General features: G+C 58.3%; 1 protein-coding gene across 7 annotated transcripts in view; it reads right to left on the bottom strand.

The window, feature by feature from the left end:
• SARDH (sarcosine dehydrogenase) overlaps window positions 1–19,627 on the bottom strand; it is a 65,138-nt gene that overhangs the window by 40,730 nt on the left and 4,781 nt on the right. For all 7 annotated transcript variants that reach the window (XM_057547688.1, XM_007194414.2, XM_057547689.1 and 4 more), the window contains 8 exons: window positions 19,017–19,195; window positions 17,379–17,558; window positions 16,550–16,673; window positions 16,260–16,360; window positions 9,450–9,554; window positions 8,144–8,273; window positions 4,287–4,373; window positions 3,883–3,973 (listed from right to left, as the gene is read on the bottom strand). In XM_057547688.1, the coding sequence (XP_057403671.1) occupies window positions 3,883–3,973; window positions 4,287–4,373; window positions 8,144–8,273; window positions 9,450–9,554; window positions 16,260–16,360; window positions 16,550–16,673; window positions 17,379–17,558; window positions 19,017–19,195 (997 nt within the window). The remainder of the gene's footprint in view (window positions 1–3,882; window positions 3,974–4,286; window positions 4,374–8,143; window positions 8,274–9,449; window positions 9,555–16,259; window positions 16,361–16,549; window positions 16,674–17,378; window positions 17,559–19,016; window positions 19,196–19,627) is intronic.

Below are 19,627 nucleotides of genomic sequence, written 5' to 3'. Positions count from 1 at the left end.
GCCCCGGGCTGAACAGGCCCTGATGATCTCGTGAAAGCTAACGTGAGGGGTCTTCGGGGTTTAGGGTCAGCAGATGTGATGGAGCGCCCCCTTCTCCTCGGTGCCCCTCAGCGGAGGCAAGGGGTGAAGGTGACGGCCTCTCAGGTCAGACCCCCAAGAGGCACAGAGGAGCGGGAGAAATCCCAGCTGTGTCTGGGGGCCCCGCTCCCAGGGATGGTGTCGTCATGATCCCTACAGGTTTGTCCCCTGGCAGCTGGGGGGACACCAGGTGCAGCCCCTCCACCCCCTGGTGGTGTCCGACTCCGCCCGTGGGTCCCACGCAATTTCCTGCTGAGCTAAGAGGCCCCTCCCCCAGCCTTCGCGAAGGGAGAACAGCCAGGGCCACCCAACAGCCCTTCCGTCTGGTCCCCAGGCTGGGCGCAGCTGCCCGAGCCAGCCTGGGCACAGCTGCTGGGCTGTGTTACACGCTGCGCCCGGCAGCCCCTCCCGGGAACAGCCCACCTCTCAGGCGCCCAGCTCACTGCGGCCCCCGCCTGCCCACTCCTTCACTCCCCACCTGTTGGCATCTCGCGTGTCCTCTGGGGCCCACCTCCCCCCGGCTGTGTCCCCATCAGTGCTGCTGCCCTCAGGGGCCTGGCCTGAGCCTCGTCAGGTCTGGTCAGCGTGGTGCTCTGATCTGGGCAGGGGCTGGTGCTGCAGAGGTCGGAATTATCATGACATATTATTCGTAGTGATTGCTGTCGTGTAAGGAGCGCTTTTCCAGGGCAGGCCCAGGGCTGAGGGCCACCGGCAAGAACCCCTCGTGCAGTCCTCAGAGCGGCCTCAGGTGTGGGGCTCCTGGTTTGACTCATTCCATGCGACAGGAACCTGCTGCACTGAGCCAGGAGCTTCCAGAAAGAAGGGGGGCCGTGGAGCACCGCCAGGGGCCTGGGGAGGGGTCCCAGCGGCGGCACGTGGGGCTGCAGGAGCAGGCTGGCGAGGGGCCGAGCCGGGGCGGGAGGAGGCCAGGAGACTCACCCCCCTTGGCACCAGGAGCCCAGTGGCTCCTGGGCTGGGACGTGGTCACCCTCCCAGCCTCGCTGAGAGTGGGGCTCCTGGGGGGCTCTCAAGGGGGGGAGGTGGAGCCTCGGTTGTCCTCTCAGACCCCCTGGGTGGCAGGGACCAGGGAGGGGGATGGGCCTGAGGCAGGGCTGGGTGATCCCTGCACAGACACATCCCGCCCCTCTAGACAGACCCCCACCAGCCCCTCTGCTCGCCCCTGGGCACACCTGTGGGTGTCAGGGGCGGGGGCACTCAGCTCAGCCCAAGCACGACAGGGGTCAGCAGCGGAAAGACCACTCCCCGTGGCCCACAAGGACCCGGCTGCCGTTTTCCACCTGCACGCAAGCGGGCAGAGGGGCCTGCAGCCGGGGTCCGGCGTCCAGCCGCCCTCCTGACGTAACAAAGAGCGACTTCTCCTTCCCTGGTTGCCAGGACCCCAAGAACTTTCTTTAAAAACAACCGCCCGTGCTCTGGGGCCCACCTATGCCAGGCCCTGGGGGAGGCGACGCATCCCTACCGCGAGCCTCAAATGCACTCCACTGAGAGGGTGGATCATTGTTCCCATTTCACAGATGGGGAAACCGAGGTCAGAGAGGAAGAAGAACCGGCTAATAGGTGGGGGGCCGGGACAGCTGAGAACCTGTTTGGGTGTCCAAAGGGGGTGCCACTGCCACCATCCACGAGGCAGCTGCTGTGGCCTGGAGGGCACCTGGTGCCAGGCCAGCCCCGGGAGCCTCACATGCAGGCCAGGGCCCAGACACGCCCTGGACCCGGCCCTGGGCGCTGACCGCCTCCTCAGGCACCTCCCTCCCCGAGCCCGTCCTCCGCGTGTAAGACGAGGAGGTGACACAGGTCAGAGTTCTGCTCCAACCTTCTGAGTGTCTAAGCAGGGGGACAAGGCTGGCGCTCCCTCGTCCGGGTTTTTTGGTGACTCCCTGACGCAGTGCCCTCATTTCCTGGCTCTGCCTCTCTCGTGGGGCCTGGGTCTCCATGCCCCGCTCAGGCCAGGGAAGCAGAACTTCCCATCAGTGCTGAGAGGCCCCGGGTGCCAGTGCCACAGCTGGTCCGGTGGTGGCAGCCATCCAGTATGTGAGTGGGGATGGGGGGGGACGGGTGCTGGGTGGACACGGACGCCCCACGTCAGTGACCGCTCAGGCCCGATGCCATGAGCCGGTCATCTCCTGGGTGCATTGCCCGGGCCAGAAAAGCGGGCGGCCCAGATCACAGCCCCGACCCCTACCCACTGGGCCCCAGCACTCAGGGGCTCCCTCCCTGGGCCCTCTGCCTTCCAACCTGTGACGCAAGGCCCCAGCCGGCCGGGACAGAGGCAGGAGCTCTGCCTTCCACCCACAAACCTGCCCACAAGACGCTCCCTCTAATGTCACCGCTTGTGAGAAGAGGCGGCTGAGGAGGGAGGCTCAGACCCACGCGAGGGGCCTCCACCGGCCCCGGAGGTGAGAGGCCACTCGGCGAGGCCGAGGATGCGCCCTGGTCCGTCCGATTCCAGTGCTGAGGCCTCACCCCCCGAGGGAAGCCGGACGGCAGACAGCCCTGCAGGGCTGGAGCTGGGGCCCTGCCCACTCTGGCTCGCACGCGGGGTGACTTCAGACAAGATGCCTCTTGCGACGGCGCCTCTGTTTTGCTGTTTGTAGCAGGAGGGGCTTGGACTGGCCCATCCCTGAGGCCCCGTGCAGCTTTATCATTTCTGGAACATTCCTCTCTTGGGAGAGCACGTGGGCACAGACCCAGACAGACTCCAAGGTGGCGCCAGAGCGGACCACGCTGTGCCAGGCGCCGTGGAGGGGGCGGCGGTGGGGGGTGGGATCTCAGGGTATGTCTGTCTGTCTCTGTGGGGGCCAGACATCCCCCCCAGTGGACGCAAGGTCCCCAGCGGGCCAGGCAGGGACGAGGTGAGCAGAGGAGCTGGAGCGTGCTGAGCTGAGCCAGCACCACCTCCAGCCCTGCCACCTCCAGCCCTGCTGGGCAGCTGGGGTCTCCCCAGTCACAGCGGAGCGGGCCGAACGCCCACAGAGGCCCCTCTAAGCCGCTGCCTCGACTGCCACCTGCAGGGCTCGGGCCGCGGAACTGCCACCTGGGGGCCAGACCCCAGCCCCACCGATTCCCACCCTCCAGACCCTGCCTGGGGGCACCCGCATCCCTGTCCCGACTCATAGAGGTCGGTGGGCAACAAGGACGCCTCCCAACTCTGATATCAGTGCCCCCTGGGCTCAGCTCAGCTTTGTTTAGTGTTTCCGTGTGCAGACCTGATGCCGAGCGTTTTACCTACACAAACGAGCCCACTGCTCCCAGCGACATTTACAGCATGTACATCACACCCCGGGTTACAGAGAGGAAAGTGCTCGGCACAGGGTCTGACTGATTCCAGACACCCTGTGAGTGAAGGATGGATGCAGCTGACATCTCGCTCAGGGCTGCCTGTCTCCCAGATACGCACACGGCCTAATAATGACCACCAATTCAGCCCCATTTCCTGGGCAGCCTGTGCAGTCCCTCCTGCTCCTCAGGCCTCAGTCTCCCCATCTGCCAAGTGGGATGATGAGATCCCACTGCTGATCCCAGAGCTGTCAGGCGGGTCAGGCAGGACACTGGGACAAGAGGTCCTGGAAACTGTAGAGGGCCGTGGATCTGCCAAACCCAGGCACCCCGCAGCACCGCCCCCCGCTGGCAGGCTTCTTCCCTTTCTTCCCTGACTGCCACCTCTTCCAAGAAGCCCTCTGGATTTCAGGGAAGGCTCCTTTCTAAATAGCCCTGGATATTTACCCCACCCCACCCCATCCTAGGGCAGCCACCTCCTGCCCACGGGTCCCAGCGGGCACTTGCCTGATGTCGTAGCTGTGCATGTCCTTCTCCGGGCGCCCGTGGATGATCCAGTGGGCCAGCTCCTGCCCACAGCCACCTCCCAGCATCATTCCTGGCAGGAGCAGAGCCGCAGGTCTGCAATCCACCCCCAGGGCCCTGGACCTCAGTTCCGTGCCCCTCCCACCTCTATGGGCAGCGTCAGCCCCTAAGCCCTGGATCTCACACCCGGGGTGCCACACACCTCCTAACGGGACCTCACCCCCTGCCGGCAGGCTTGTCCCATCTCCACCCCTGGCAGGGCCGCAGTGCTCCTAGGCCCAGCGCTCCACCCCAGGGGGGCTCTGAGAACTGAAGGAGAGGCCCAGTTGGCTGTCTTCCCTCGCAGGGATGCCAGGGAGTCGGGATGCACTGCTGCCCACGCTTACCTGCACTGTTGAAGCCGCAGCCCAGGAAGAACCCACGGAGCTCGGGTGCCTCCCCCATCAGGGGCTTGTGGTCCGGTGTGAATGACTCTGAAAGGGAGGAGTAAGCCTGAAGCTCCCTCCCGGCCACATGCTCCTGGGTGGGGTCTCCCAAGAGGGCAGTAATTGAGGTGGGGGTGTGTAGGTGCCTCCTTCATCCAGACCCTCCCTATCCTCAAGACCCAGCTCAATGCTGCTTCCTCCAGGAAGCCTCCCTGATTGCTCCTGCCACATTCCCCTGAGTTCCTCAGCATTTACGACCTGAACTGGGTTCTGCCTTGGGGGGGGTCCTGGTGTGTCTCGTGACTATCACCATTCTCCTGCTGGTGAGGGGCCGCTCCCTGAGCCCCCATCACTGCACGTGGCTCCCGGTCACTGTACCATCTTCCTGCTGTGTCACTGCAGGGCACTCTTGCCCACTGGACCACGAGTACCTTGAGGGCAGGGGCTGGGCTTTGCTCACTGTGTGCGGTGTCTCGAGGCCTAGCACAGGGCCCAGCAAACAGTAGGTGCTTGATAAATGTTCACCGAGTGAATGAAGGATCCTAAGTTCTTTGGGAGAGGAGACCAAGTCTCTCGCTTCTGTCTGCTGCCAGCGTGCCAAGGGCAGAGGCCAGGACTGGGGGGAGAGGGATCCTCGGGCATAATGATAAAGAGCTGGACTTGGCAGCCACAGTCCTGGGTTCAAACCCTGCTCTACCCCTTCCCAGCTGTGTGACCTTGGCTCAGAGGAGCCTTGATCTCCTCATCTGTAAAATCCGGATCGGGGTATTTACTTCACAGAGCTGTGAGTTAGTCGGTCTGCAAATATTTGCAGCCCACCTGTCTGTGCCCAGAACTCGGCCATGGGAGGTGGCGCGGAACAAGACAAGCCCCACCCCGTGGGGAGCCGACGGGAGAGTGAGCGGGACAGAGAGCAAATGGGTAACTAAGGGGAAAAGAGAATGCCTGGGAAGAAAACACAGTGGGACACTGGGTCTGGAGTGACGGAGGGCTGGCTGCGCCTAACCACCCGCCCGGCGTCATCGTAACCCCGGGTCACAGAGGAGGCGGGGAACCGCGGCCGCCGGTCAGGGCTGCCTGGCTCCCAGCCGGGCTCTCAGCCTCTGTGTGCACCGCTCACAGGCGCTGTCCTTCTCGCTGCTGGTGACCGGCGACCCCGGTCTCCGATCTTCAGCATCTGAGCTGAAGGAGGCCACCAGCCCTGGGGAGCCGGGGAGGCTTCCAAACAGCCACAGGGGAGGGTGGGAGAGGCAGGGCGGAGAGGAGGGCAGGGCCCAGGGTGAGGCCTTGGAGGCCACGGCAACCCTGGTGAGCCTCCGGGGGAGGCGTCAGGAGGGGTGAGAGCCCCGTGAGGAAGCGTCAGGGGCTTTCCTGGGGCCCGTGTGGAGGACGGGCTGCAAGGGGCAAGCCGGGGGCGGGGGGTGGGGGGTCCGGGGCGCAGGGGGCGGCTCCCGGGACAGCGATGGGGAGGCTGCAGTTACGTTCGGGGATGACCCGGCGAGCCCTTCGGGAGTGCTGTAAATGTTTCCACAACGTTCTGAACAGCCTTACAGAAAGCCAGCAGGAGGGAAGTTTGGGGGTCAAGGTCGCCTGGATGTTTAACAAACGACTCTAGAGGATGCAGGATGCACGGGGACAGGGGCCCCCACCTTGGCTCTGACCTCCCGACCTTGGAACGAGAGGTCTCCCCGCCCCCAGCTTCCCCGAAGTCAAGGGGGCCTGGGACTTCCCTGCTCTGCTCCGGAGGCCGGGGGCCGTTGACCGGCCGGTTCTCCCTGGTGAGGAGAAGTGCCGATGTCCCCACGGAGCCTCCCTCGCAGCCGGGAAACCAGACTCCACACGCATCTCCCCCCCAGTAGGGCTTCCTGGGGGCCATGACCCCCAGTCCAATTAAAGCGAGAATGCTCCCCACGTTACTCATGCCCCTGGGATTGCTTCGGGCCTGGGTTTCTCACTGCCAGCCCCACGCAGCCCCGGGAAGCTGCCGGGGCAGTGAGCCCTCGGCCCTCGCCCCGCACCCTGTGCCCCAAGACCCTGTGGTTGGCCGGGGGACCCCAGCTGCCTCTCCCCAGAAAGCTGTCCTCTCACCAAAGGCTCTTTCATGAGCTGAACAGATTAAAGCAGTCGGGGCTGGCGGCTGTGTAGACACCGTGTGCGCCGGAACCAAGAGGGCTGGACCCCCCAGCAGTCCACAGGCTGGGCGTCGGGACCCCTCCCCTCCCCTGGCCTGGCCTGCCCCTCACTCCCTGCTCGGCCTGTAGGAATGGCTTTGCCGGCTGGCCTGTGGCATCCTTTTGCTGGCCTGGGCCTTGCCCTGCAACCTAATGTGTGGCTTCCTCGCCTCACTCCGCCTGTCACCCATTTCACAGATGCGGACACTGAGGCTCAAGGAACTCAGAGCCTCAGACACAAAGTTTCCTCTTTGGGCAACCGTATCTTTCGGAACTCTCTCTGCCCCTAGGTAGGCACATCCTACCCGTTTCTTGCCTTTCTTGAGGATTAAAGCGATCCCATCTGTGCAGGAAGGCGGGGGGATGCCCAGGTGATTCTGCTGGAACCAGCATGGGCTGGCGTGTCTCGCCCGCCCGGAACCCTGGCTCCACAGCCCCCCACGGCACACTCTGGGTGGGCCACCCTGCGCCCATCACCCCGTACCTCCCGCCCTCAGCCCCGCAGCTGAAACGTCTGGGCCCCAGGGCCAGCTCGGGCCCCTCTACACCCAGAGGCCACCGTCTGCCAGGACTCCAGGCCAGCAGCCTCACCCCTGCACCCCAGTGCCGTCACACGGGAACGTGCTGCCCCCCTTCCCCGAGCGCACCCCCCTTGGGTTCCCGCTTCGGGAGCTCCGCCCAGCCTCCCACAGAGGCTCCCCCACTGCGCTCCCCACGCGCCCGGGCACGAGGCAGGCGCTCAGCAGTCAGGAGCTGAGCGGACGCTGTGCGAGCTCCTTCACACCACGTCCCCGCTTACGTTGCCCCGGGCTTGAATCTTATTCTAGAACCTTCTCCATCTGCACACAGCCTTTGAGACACTCACTCAGCGTGCCTGGGCCTCCCCCACGCTGGGGAGCCTGAGCTCCCTGGGCAACCCCAGGACGGCCCTCTCTCAGGTTCCGTCATCGGGCGTTCACCTCTCCCTGCTGAGACATGAGTGACCCATGCTGGGACAAGTCACATCAGTTTGAAGGTCCAAAGTCTAGCCTGGCCGGCAGGCCCTGAACAATAAACTAGTGGCCTTGGCCCAACGCGTCAGTGCTGGGGGTCCGAGTCCGCCCCGTCTGGTGCTCGATCCCCGTGGGCACCGGCCGGCCGGGCAGGGTCAGGGGCTGCACCATGCGTACCCAAGGGGGGCATCGGAAGCTGAGCCACTGTGTTCTCCCCCTTCCCCTCCAGCCTCCTGCAGCTCAGCTCTCCCAGGGGCCCGAGGGGAGGCACCGGGTTGGGCCTTTCCATGCTGTGTGGGCGTGCGGCCCCGCTGGCCTGGCTGCCGAGGGCAGAGGGCAAAGGGCAAACGGCAAACGGCATCAGGAAGGCGCTTGGCCCGCCTCTCCTTGCTCAGCCTCACCAGGCGCTGGGAGGGGGCTCATCCCATCTTACAGATGAAAACACCAAGTTCCAGGGGCAAGTCAAGCAGGGATCGAGCCCGGTGGGACCTCAGGAGGGACTCACGCGGGGGTGGACAGGAGGAAGCCCGGCCGCGGGCCCATAGGCGAACTTCTGCCCTCACCGAGCGCACGTCTTTTGCCTGCAGAGGGGAGCAAACGCAGTGCCCGAGGCCCAGGACGGAGGGACGACCAGCCTCGGGGGCAGCCCACTCACCTGGGCCGCAGACTGTGGACTTAATCCCCGTTTTCTCCAGCACGGGGACCCGGTTGACGGCGCCTTCAATGTGCTGGGCGAACACTTCCCAGTCCAGGTCGAAGAGGCCAAAGGCAAACTTGTCCGACACCTGGGGAGGCGGGCAGGGAACCTGCCCTGTGACCGCGCCCCACGGGACTGAGGAGCCGGGCAGGGCCTGGCCAGCCTCTCGGCTAGGGGGTGACAGCGCTGGGCCGGTCCTCTCAGTGTGTCTCCCCTCCCCCAACCCCTCCCCGGGCCCGTCTGCTCCCCCTTCCCGCCCCGACCCAGGCCCACCTGCTCTGCCCTTGACTGTTGCCCTGGCCTCTGCCCGGTCGCCCAGCTTCCCGCCCTCCTTCACCCCATTCACCTACATCAGATTGGCCCTACATGAGCGGACCCTGCCCACGTCTACCACCAACCCACAGCCACGCTGACCTTCCTTCGGTTCTTTGGGAAAAGCAAGCCTGGTCTGACCTCAGGGCCTTCACCTCCACCTGGGGCAGCCCCTCCCCCGCCTTCTCTCTGCGGGGCTCTCTGCCCAATGCCAGCTCCTCAGGGAGCCCTGCCCGACCCCAGTCCGAAGGACATCCTTCCACGCCAGTCTCGCTAGGCTTATCCTTAACCTGCTAACTTCACTCAGGGCACAGACCACCATCCCAAATTGCATTACTTCTTTGCTTATTTACTCTTGTGTCTCCCCACCAGAATAGAAGCCTCTGGACAGGGACTCTTATCTTGGTCTCCCTCTTTCTCCCCAAAGTTAAACAGTATCTGGCTGAAAGGAGTCATTTTGATGTTCAATTTGTAGACTAAATGCATGAGTATGGGAGCTGGGGTGGTCCGTACATGCTCTAGGGGGCTGGGGGGGGTGTGCTGAGGGGGCCGCTGGCCCTGCATGAACCCCAGGAGCTGCCAGGAGAGCAGCCCAGGCCGGAGGGAGATACAGTTTCAACCACGGGGGGTGGGGGAGGGCATGGGATTGTTTGCTGATGGACAGAGGGCTTCAATGCTTTCATAATCTTCTAAAGTCATTATTTCACACTTTGCAGCCTCTGACTATTGATGTTTTGAGGCAAGCCCTCCACCTGCCCCGAGTCTGGATCTGCCTGTGTGCCAGGTTCTTCGGGGGTTGGAAAAAATGGGTTTGACCTTGTGGGATGGGGGAACTGCCGTTTCTCAGGTACGCCCCCAGGGTCGGGGGCGCTCTGGGGGGACGGTCTCCAGAAGAAGGCTCCTCCACGCTGAGACGCAGCCCCAACCCCTCCCTCGAGCCCTCGTGTCTCACCTCCTCCCAGAAGATGGGGTTGGTCTCGTAGCCGCCCACGGACAAGGCGTCCCCTTGGAGGCGGAGGTAGATGGAGGCGTCGTGGTCGCGGACGTTGGGCATGTTCTGAAAGGTGGAGCATGGAGGCCTCGGGGTCAGGGTCACAGACCCAAGCTGGGCCCACGGTGCCACCTCCCCATCATAGGACCCTGAGGACAGGGTGGACCTGGGGCCTCGGGTCACACAGTGGACAAACCACTCCATTGAAACTGCAGGGGACGGTGAAACTGCAGGGGGCGGTGGGCCGAGTGCGTATGTGTGCATGCACGCATGTGTGTGAGTGTGCACGTGTGTGTCAGTGAGTGTGAGAGAGAGTATGTGTGTGTACGTGAACAGGAAGTTGGACTAGGGTCTCTTCAAAGTAATTGGACCCAGATCCCTTCCATCCCCGCCGCGTGCAGCCCAGGGCCTGGCCCTACCCTGCAGGGGCCCTGAGGTCTGTCTCTGGAGAAATGGGTCCCCAGGGGCTCCAGGCTCCGGGGAGGTGAGGAGTGGGCTGCCATCCCCCCTCGACAACAGATTGGAGAGTCTTCTGTGGAGACACTGAGTGGTCTGGGCAAGACTCCGGACGCTGACATGGAGGTCCCTCACCAAAGAGAAGGGCATTCGACAGAAGGACTGGATAAGGCCAAGGACATCTTCCAGATATTAGGCTAAAACAGATTAAGGCATGGAAATCAGGAAAGGGAAAAAAATAAGAAAATTAGAAAGTCAAACCTGAAGGTCTGATGTCCACCTTACAGGGGTTCCAGGAAGAGAAAACCGAGAAAATGGAGTAGAAGGAAAGTCAAAGCAAAAATCCAAGATGATTTCTCCAACTGAAAATCGTGAATCTCAGGGCCCACAAGTGCCCACCAAGCCCTGTGACTGGACCAGGCCTGCACCAAGGCCACATCAGGATGGAACATCAGGTGAACAGGTGGGTCCTAAACAAAGAAACAGCATTCCTGGAGGCTGAAGACCCGGAGCAAAGTCCTCAAAATTCTGAAAGACGATTTTAAATACAGAATTCTTGACCCAGTCAATTCATCAACCGACTGTAAGAAAGAATAAAGATTTTCTTCAGACATTCATGTACACAGAGACATTACTTTCCAGGTACCCTTCTCAGTAGGCGGTCAGAGACCATGCCATGGATCCAGAGAGCAGCAGATCCAAGCAGAAGACGGGTGAGGAGGGTCCCAGGGTAACAGCCAATCAGAGGCTGCTGGAGAAGATCAGAAGGCAGCGGGAGGAGTCCTTCAGGGGAGGGGAATGGGACTTACAGACTTTATGTTATTCCTCTGCCATGTATGAGTATGCAGAAAATAGTACTGATAGGTGTTTGACAGATCTGTTGAGATGTTTGGGGGGAAAATTGTGACAGTTATGAATATAAATGCAAATATCCTTGACAAAATACTAGGAAACTGAATCCAGCAACATAGAAAAAGGATTATATACCATGACCAAATGGGATTTATCCCGGGAATGCAAGGTTGGTTTAACATCCGAAAATCTGTGTAATATACCATTATCAGTAAAGGACAAAAACCACAAATTATTTCAATAGATGCAAAAAAAGCATTTGACAGATAAAACACTTTCATGATAAAAACACCCAGTGTCTAGGAATAGAAGGGAACTTCCTGATAAAGAGTATCTGAGAAACACCCACAGCAAATGCATACTTATTAGCAGTTTCTCCTCTAAGACCAGGCCAAGAGAAGGACGTCCACTGTCACCACTGCCATTCAACATTGTACAGGAGGTCCTGGCCGGGGCAGGAATCAGGCAAGAAAGAGTAATTAAAGGCATCCAGAGGGAAAAAAAGTGAAACTATCTCTATGTGCAGATGACATGATCTTACATATAGAAAATCCTAAGGAACACACTAAAAGCTATTATAACTTATAAAATAGTTCAACAAGGTTGCAGGATACAAGGTTGTATATTGATACAACAAACAGACAAAAACCACTGTATTTCTATATACCAGCAGTGAACAATCAAAAATGAAATTAGGAAAATAATTCCATTTATGATATCATCAAAAATAACAAAATGCTTACAAATAAATTTAACAAAAGAAGTGCGAAACTTGTACTCTAAAAACTAGAAAATGTCTTTGAAAGAAATTAAAGAAGATGTAAATAATGGAAAGACCTCTCAAGTTTACAAAATGAAGACTTACTATTGCTAAGATGACAGTACCCCCCAAACTGATCTACAGATTCAACACAGCTCCCACCAAAATCTCAGCTGGCTGCTTGGCAGAAGTTGACAAGCTGATCCTAAAATTCATATGGAAGTGCAAGGGACCCAGAATATTAAAAGCAATCTTAAAAGAGAAGAACAAACACGGAGGACTTACACTTCTGATTTCAAAACTTACTACAAGGTTAATATACTCAAGACAGAGTGGTACAAACATAAGGATAGACATATATAGATCAACGGAATAGAACTGAGAGTCCAGAAATAAACCCTCACACTTATGGTCAATTGATTTTCCACAAGGATGCCAAGGCAATTCAATGCAGAAAAGGAAAATCTTCAGCAAATGGTGCCTGAACACCTGAATAGCCGCCTGCAAAAGCACAAAGTTGGACGCCTTCCTCACGCCACACACAAAATTTAATTCCAAATGTATTGTAGACCTAATTATAAGAGCTAAGACTTTAAAATTCTTAGAAGAAAATATGGGAATAAATCTCTGTGGCCTAGGTTAGGAAATGCCTTCTTAAATATGATACCACAAGCACAAGGGACAAAAGAAAAAATTACATAGGTTGTACTCCATCAAAATTAAGAACTTTTCTGCTGCCAACAATACCAACAAGAGAGTGAAAAGACAACCCACAGAATGGGAGAAAATATTTGCAAATCATAAATCTGATGAGGGACTTGTATCCAGAATGTATGAACTCTTATAGTTCAATAGAACGACAATCCAATTAAAAATGAGTAAAGTATCTGAATAGAGGTTTCCCCAAAGAAGATATACATATGGCCAACAGGCACATGAAAAGACACTCAACATCATCAGTCATTAGGGAAATGCAACTCAAGCCACAAGATACCACTTCACACCCACTACGATGGCTAGAATCAAAAAGATAGACAATAACAAATATTGCTGAGAATGTGGAGAAGTCAGAACCTTCATACACTGTTGATGAGAACGTAAAACAGTGCAGCTTCCGTGGAAAACAGTCTGACAGTTCCTCAAAAAGTTAAACATAGAGTTACTCTATGACTCAGCAATTCCACTTCCACCCAAGAGAAAGGGAAACATATGTCCACACAAAAACTTGTACATGAATGTTCATAGCAGCATTATCCACAATAGCCAAAAAGTGAAAACAACCCATATGTCCATCAACAGATGAACGGATAAATAAATTGTGGTTTGCAAGAGTATATTATTCAGCCATAAAAAGGGATGAAATTCTGCTACATGTACCACATGGATGAACCTTGACAATGTCATGCCGAGTGAAAGAAGCCAGGCATAAAGGCCACAAATGGTATGATTCCATTTCATTCAAAGTCCAAAATAGGAAAATCCAGAGAGACAGAAATTAGATTAGTGACTATCTAAGTTGAGGGTGGGGTGGGAAATGGGGACTGATAATGTGTGTGGGGTTTTAAGGACTAAGATAATGTTAGATAGATAGATAAATGACAGCTAGATGATAGATAGAGGTAGATAGAGATAATAGATGATAGATGATAGATAGATAGATAGATGGATAGATAGATAGGAATAAAGAATTAGTCACAGCTACATAGGAAACTGAACAACCAGAAAAAAACTATTAATAACTCCAGGAAACACGAAAAGTTGGACACTATTTGCTCAGGAGTTAACAATGTTCTCATTGTCATTATATTGCAAATACTGACTACTGATTTAACCAATAAATGAATGGATAAACAAATCCAAAGCATTTTAGAAAGTGAGCAGGAGTGGGAAGAGGCCCACCTCCATGTAGGTCCTCAGCACTGGGGGAACTGCTTCCTCTCAACCCTGCTCTCCGTTGCCCCTGCCCTGGAGATGGCCACATCTGATGTGACCCCTCCGTCCTACCTTCGAGGACACGCAGAGACCAAAAGGGATAACCTGGCAGATGCCCCGCCCTGCTCCTCCAGTCTCCTAGTCGCCCGGCTCCTCTGCAGAGCTGGACTAAGAATGTCTGCACTGATTGCCAGAAGGCACATGGGAAGTTCTCAGTAACCGAGCACTTCAGGAATAATAATAGTGATATCATTACCACTGTTGTCACTACTACTCTAAAAACAGAACCAACAGAATGTCAGAGCTCCATAGAGCAGGACAGCGGGGACACCTGGTGGCCAGGGAAGCCCCTGGCTTTCGTCCAGCAGGATCAGGGTCCCCATCTCCCTGCCTTGCAAGGCCCCAGCTGCCTCAGAGTGGCCAGCACAGGCTCAGCTCAGCCCCAAGGCATCCGCAGGGTACCCTCACTGCTTCCTCCCTCCGGAAGCCCACCCTATAGGTGTAACGCCAATTCCACTGGTGCCTCTGCCTCCTAATCTCAGCCCGTTCCTTCCATCGGCTTCTCCTGGCCCCACCCCCCATCCAAATCCTGTCAGCTGCTTCCTCCAGGAAGCCCGCCCAATGGCTCCAGCCTTCCCTGCTCTCTTCCTCTGAAGCAGCAGGAGCTTGTTTTCTGACCCACCATGACATCAGACCACATGGGAGGTCAGGGCCAGAGGCCTGCTCTTCTCCCAGATTCAGGCTGCCCAGGTGTGGCCTCAGGAGGGGCTGGCCTCCCAGACTCCCCACGTGGAGGGGAGCATGGGGAACTTGGCCCCCAGCCCCAAATCTCCTCGTTTCTCCTACAAAAGTCTCAGAGTTTCTGGGGCTGGTGGCCCTTTCCTGGAGCGCAGCCTGGGGTTCCCAGAACACACAGGCTGCTGGGTGGGAGCAGTGTTCGTGAGTAACATGAATAACCCCAGCTTGGCTCTGACCTTAAAATTCAGGGTGCGGGTCCCTGGGCCCACTCTGCCCTGCTTCTCCCTGAAAGCTGCCTCAAAGCTAGGCACCATGTGCATCAGGGCATGGAGAGACTGAGGCCCCAGTCTTGGGCTCTGTGGATGCCCCGTGACCCTCCTCCTCCCTCTGTAGGACACAGCCCTGCTCTGCCCCCAGCCTGTCCCCAGCTTTAGCCCAGCCCCCGAGAGCCCACTGCGGCCTGAGGGCGACCCCTGGCGGCCACGGGGGATACTTCCCACAGAACCAGGGCCAGGGACTCTTCCCACCAACAGCTGCAGTGATTCCTCTTTCCCCAGAGCCCCACCCCGAGTGCACACAGCAGCCCTCGGGAGGAGCGCGCTGGATTGTATTAAACTCTTCCACGAACGGGGGAACCTTGTGTGTGTGTTGGGGGGGGGGGTGGCAAGAGCGGTGGAGACCCCAGCCCCGTGCCAGCTCCCCCCACCCCTCCACCACTTGGTCCACCCAGCGGCCAGCCTGGGGACCAGAGGGAAGCCAGGCTTGTCCAGGGCAGGGACGAGGCTCCCAGGACCCTCTTTGCTGGAGCCTGACCCTAAACAAGGTCAGTCTGGTCTCTCACACTCTCTGCACACCCACACCCTCAGGCCTGCTTCTCTGAACTGCCTGCAGTTCCCCAGCTGCCATGCTCTGGGTCCTCCCCTTCTCCCACTCGTTCTTTCTCTGCCACCCTTCAGATGCCTCAGAAGACTCTTCAGACATGGCCTCCGCCAGGGCACCTCCCTGGTCCATAGGCTGGGAGTCCCTGTAGCCCCTGTGCTTGCCCCCTGGGAGCCCCTGTCAGCCTATTTTAAAATAAATAATATCTTGACTTGTGTGTACCCTTCCCCCAGCTCATCTGGGCAAGAACTAGGTTCTTACCTCTGTTATAGTACCAGTTTCTAGATGAGGGCTTGGAGCACAGAGCTTATCCAGCCAATGTTTGATGCAGAGAGGGGTGGGGAGGGAGGGTTAGATGGATTAATAAACGGATGGATGATGGAGGAATGGGTGAAGGGAGAGATGAATGGGTAGAGGGGGTGATGGCTGGATGGATACATGAGAGACAGGATGGACAGACGAATGGATGGATAAATAGATGAATCAATGGATGGATGAAGGGCTAGAGGGAGGGAGGGATTGAAGGACGGATGAACGGATGGAGGGATGGCAAGAGGAACAGAGGGAAGGAAATGAGTGGAGGGATAATGGATGGAGGGAGGGAGGGAGAGAAGGCTGGAGGGAAAGAGGAGTGGTCAGTGGCAAGGTGACAGGAAGCTACCAGCCACCAGCACAGGAGAGGGGAGATAGAAAGGGAGGAGAGGAGAGAGGGCAGGGGGCGCACAGCTCCCCTCCCCCCGCCCCACCTCCTCTGGCAGAGGTGTCTCCAGGGCTCCCTGGGAGGTTCTGAGGGCCAGGGATCAATGTCCTCTGAGACTGGCACCCAGGGCACATTTGGGAGCATGCGAGCATACAGAGGTTCCCAGAAACACCTGGGGCACAGAACATGGCAAAAGCCAGACTGGCCGCACCACGCAGGACGGGCTTGGGCATCAATGAGAAGCCATGCTCCGAAGGCAAAGGGGGTCGGGACCCTCGGGTTATGCCTGTGCTACTTCATTTCATTCTCAGGCCACCCAAAACCTCCAGTCATGAGGAGTCCCATTTCACAGATGAGGCCACTGACGCCCAGGGCGATGAAGGAACCTACAAGTTTTGGGCTTCACAGCCAGGTCCGTGCACCACCCACATGGTGCCCGGGGCCATCTACTCACCTGGATCCCTTCAATGCGCTCGGTGACGACGTAGGCATGGTGCATGGCCACCAGCGGGACCTTGACGCCAGCCATCCGGCCCACAGCGCCTGCCCACACTCCTGCAGGCAGAGCAGACAGCTCAGCTCTGCTGGCACCTGGTGGGGGCCAGCCAGCTGGGCGCCTCTGCAGGCCTGTCTGCCATGGCAGTGACTCCCCAGGTCACGCCTGGGCCCCCACCCCTAAGAAAGGCCAGGTTTAGGCAGCAGCCAGGGTGGCCACTTGGGAGCCCAGAAGAAACGTGTTCCCACCTGCACAATTGACCACGCAGGGCGTCTGGATGGAGCCGTGCTCTGTCTCCACAGCCTCGACCCGCCGCACCCCAAAATCATCCGTCCGCACACGGATGCCGGTCACCGGGCAGTTCTCAATGACCTGGGAGGGACAGGAGCTGCTTCCAAAGCCACGTGGGCGCTCTGAGCACTGACCACCTACCCTCTCACTACCGCCAGCCCAGACAGGACCCGGGACACCTGCTTCTACTCAGGCAGGCTTCATGTGACCCCACTGGGGAAATGGGGTGACCACAGGGTGGAAACTAACTCCACGTGTTCCTTGACTTGGAGAACTTGTCCCCCCAGACAGAGGCTTTTTTTGAAAAAAAACAAGAAAAGGAGGGCTCATTTGACTGACAGATGCTTGCGGTAAAAAGGTCACATACAGTGCAGTTTGGCTCCATTTTATTTACATATACATCTTCATAGAAAATTACTTGCAGTAAAACGACAATGTCAACACTGGTTACCTCTGAGTGATCCTCATTTCTTCTTTCTTGCTTATTTGTCTTTTCTAATCTTTCCTACAACTATGTGTGTATTTGAGACAAAAGAAGATAAAAATTACAAGAAGAGATTTGGGGCAGGTTCACTCTTCCAGCAGGGCCAGACCGCGGGGAAGGGAGGAGAGCTGACATGGGGGACAAACTTGAGGCCGGCTGGCCTCTGCAGGATCGGATTAGAGGCTCAGGTCCTATGTGGAGCAGAGAGAACGGCACGTGTTCTCTTGCCTTCTGGTCTCGGGGTTCTTAGGCAGGAAGGGTGGGCTGGGAGCAGGGGACCCAGGGCCGGAAGGCCATTGTACCTGCGCTCCCCGGGCAGTGGCGGCCCTGGTGAGGGTGGTACAGGTGCCGGCGGGGTCCATGGTACCGTCATGTGGCACGTACAGGGTCCCGTAGAGGTCATCCACATTCATCAGCGGATACAGTGCCTTGGTCTCTGCCGGGCTCAGCACGTGGGACTCCACGCCATAGGCCTTGCCCAACTGGGGGACCCAGAGGAAAGTAACTGAGCCCTCGGGGAGCAGACCCCCTTGGCCACTCTCCTCCCTGTCTGGGCCTCCAAGGGTCAGTTCGGACCCCGTGTCCCCCAGGAACCCTAAGCCGGCCACCGTGCCCCAGCGGCCCCCGTCCCTCAGGCCAGCTCCGAGGAAGAGTAAGGAGCCCGGGTAGTGCTCGGAAGCAGGCTCTGGGGCCCTCCCGCCTCCCCCATCCAGCTCTAACATGAGCCATGTGACCTGGGGCAAGTTGCTAATGCCACCTGGGGGAATGGGGGTGATAATGGTTTATGGTTGACACCTTTATAGAGCTTAGACCAGTCCCTGGCACATAAGGATTTACTATATAACATAAATAAAAATAATCCCCATAGGTCTAATATTTTGAGCTTCAACCAGGTTTGATGGTCAGACCAGCTCCCCAGACGAGAGACCCCTGCGGTCCTCTGTCCCAGGCCCCGGACTGTGACAGACCACACCCCTGACGCATTTGATTGGCCCAAGGGCAGCCAATCAAATGCCCCCAGGCATCCATCCATCAGGACAGGCTCCGCCCACTAGAGATGAGCTGAGCCAATCAGATTCTCTCTCTGAGCAGTGTGAATGAAAAGCGGCAGAGACCTCACTCAGAGCTTGAGCTGAAAGGTTGCCTGGGCACATTTGGAGCCTCCATCCCAGCTGATGAGTGAGCAAGGCGGGGGGAAGAGGTGGGGGGGGAGTAGGCAGAATGAGGCCACCTCCTAACCCCAGAGACCCAGCCTGTTCTAATGAAGCCAGGTGCCGCTGCTTCCGCCTGGGCACCCAGAGGAACTCGGCATCCCTGTGACAATGTACCTCTGCTACCCACACAGCCCGCTCTGCTCGCTAGGCCCTGAGCCACTCTTCAGTTGGTGCTCAGTAAGGAATGAACTGCTGGAGGAGCCAGTCTCAGCCACGCCCTGGAATTTGGGGCCCGGGCCTGGCTCCTCTGGGTGAGGAATCAACTCTCCACCCCAGTAGAGGGCCTTCCACAGCGGAAGGCTTTCTCTGCCGTCTCGCCCACAGTGGCGTTCCCTCAGCCCCGTCAGCGGTGCCGGGAGAAGGGTGGTCCTTCCTCCTGGGTAGTGCAGTTTCTCATCATTCATCCTGACTCCTGTGAGCACCGTGCATGCTGATAACTCCCGTTGATCGGGCCTCTCCTGCCCTGAGGCTCGGCAAACGGTGCTGCGCAACACGGTCCCATTTTAAAGGTGAGAATGCCGAGGCTCAGAGGCAACGCCGCTTGGCCCAGGTGGCCCGACCAGCAAGGGCAGCACCAGGGCTTGAACCCAGATCTGTCGGGGCTCCTTCCCTGTGCTACGCTGCCCCACCCACCACCGGCAGGGGGTCACACACCAACACGAGCCACTCGCCGGGGCGGGAGTGCGCCCAGGACATGAGTCCCCGCCCCGGCAGGGGTGCACCCACCGACATGAGCCTCTTATACTCATCCAGACGCTGCCGGTTGGACGCGATGAACAGGCCCCCGTTCTGGATCCAGCCCGTGTGCAGCCCCGTCTCCTCCCCCAGGTCGCGGCTCACCACGCGCCTCGTGTGGGCCAGAAGCTCCACCTCCACGTCGCTGGGCCGCAGCTGCCATAGCAGGCCTGGCGGGGGAGGGGCGGGGCGCCGTCAGCCCCAGCACTGCGGCGGCGCTGCGCCCCGGCTCCTCCCAGCAGGCCCGGGCTCCTGAAGATCAGGCAGTGGGCGGGGAGCCCCGAGAGGCAGATGAGCCGGAAGTGACGGGGTCAGAGCTGAGTTTCAGGACATCGCCCTTGGGCAGCTCAGAGCGTGACAATACCCAAGGCTCCCATTTATGGAGCACCTGCTGTGTACTGAGCCTATCACTGGGTGACAGAGCAGTCCTGGGAGGCAGGCATGGCTATTTTATAGTGAAATTAAGGTGGCGCCAAACGGTTCTGTGCCCAGGATCACAGGACGGGTGATGATGGGGCCGGGACCCCAACCCAGGACTGACTGAAGTCCAAAGGCAGCCTCTTCACCGACAAAGCTGCTCCCTTCCGAGCAGAGTTTGGGGA

Source organism: Balaenoptera acutorostrata, chromosome 6 (genome assembly GCF_949987535.1).
Source record: "Balaenoptera acutorostrata chromosome 6, mBalAcu1.1, whole genome shotgun sequence".
Taxonomy (NCBI): Eukaryota; Metazoa; Chordata; class Mammalia; order Artiodactyla; family Balaenopteridae; genus Balaenoptera; species Balaenoptera acutorostrata.
The sequence above is the reverse complement of the archived record's forward strand: the minus strand, read 5'-3'. Positions and strand labels throughout refer to the sequence as shown.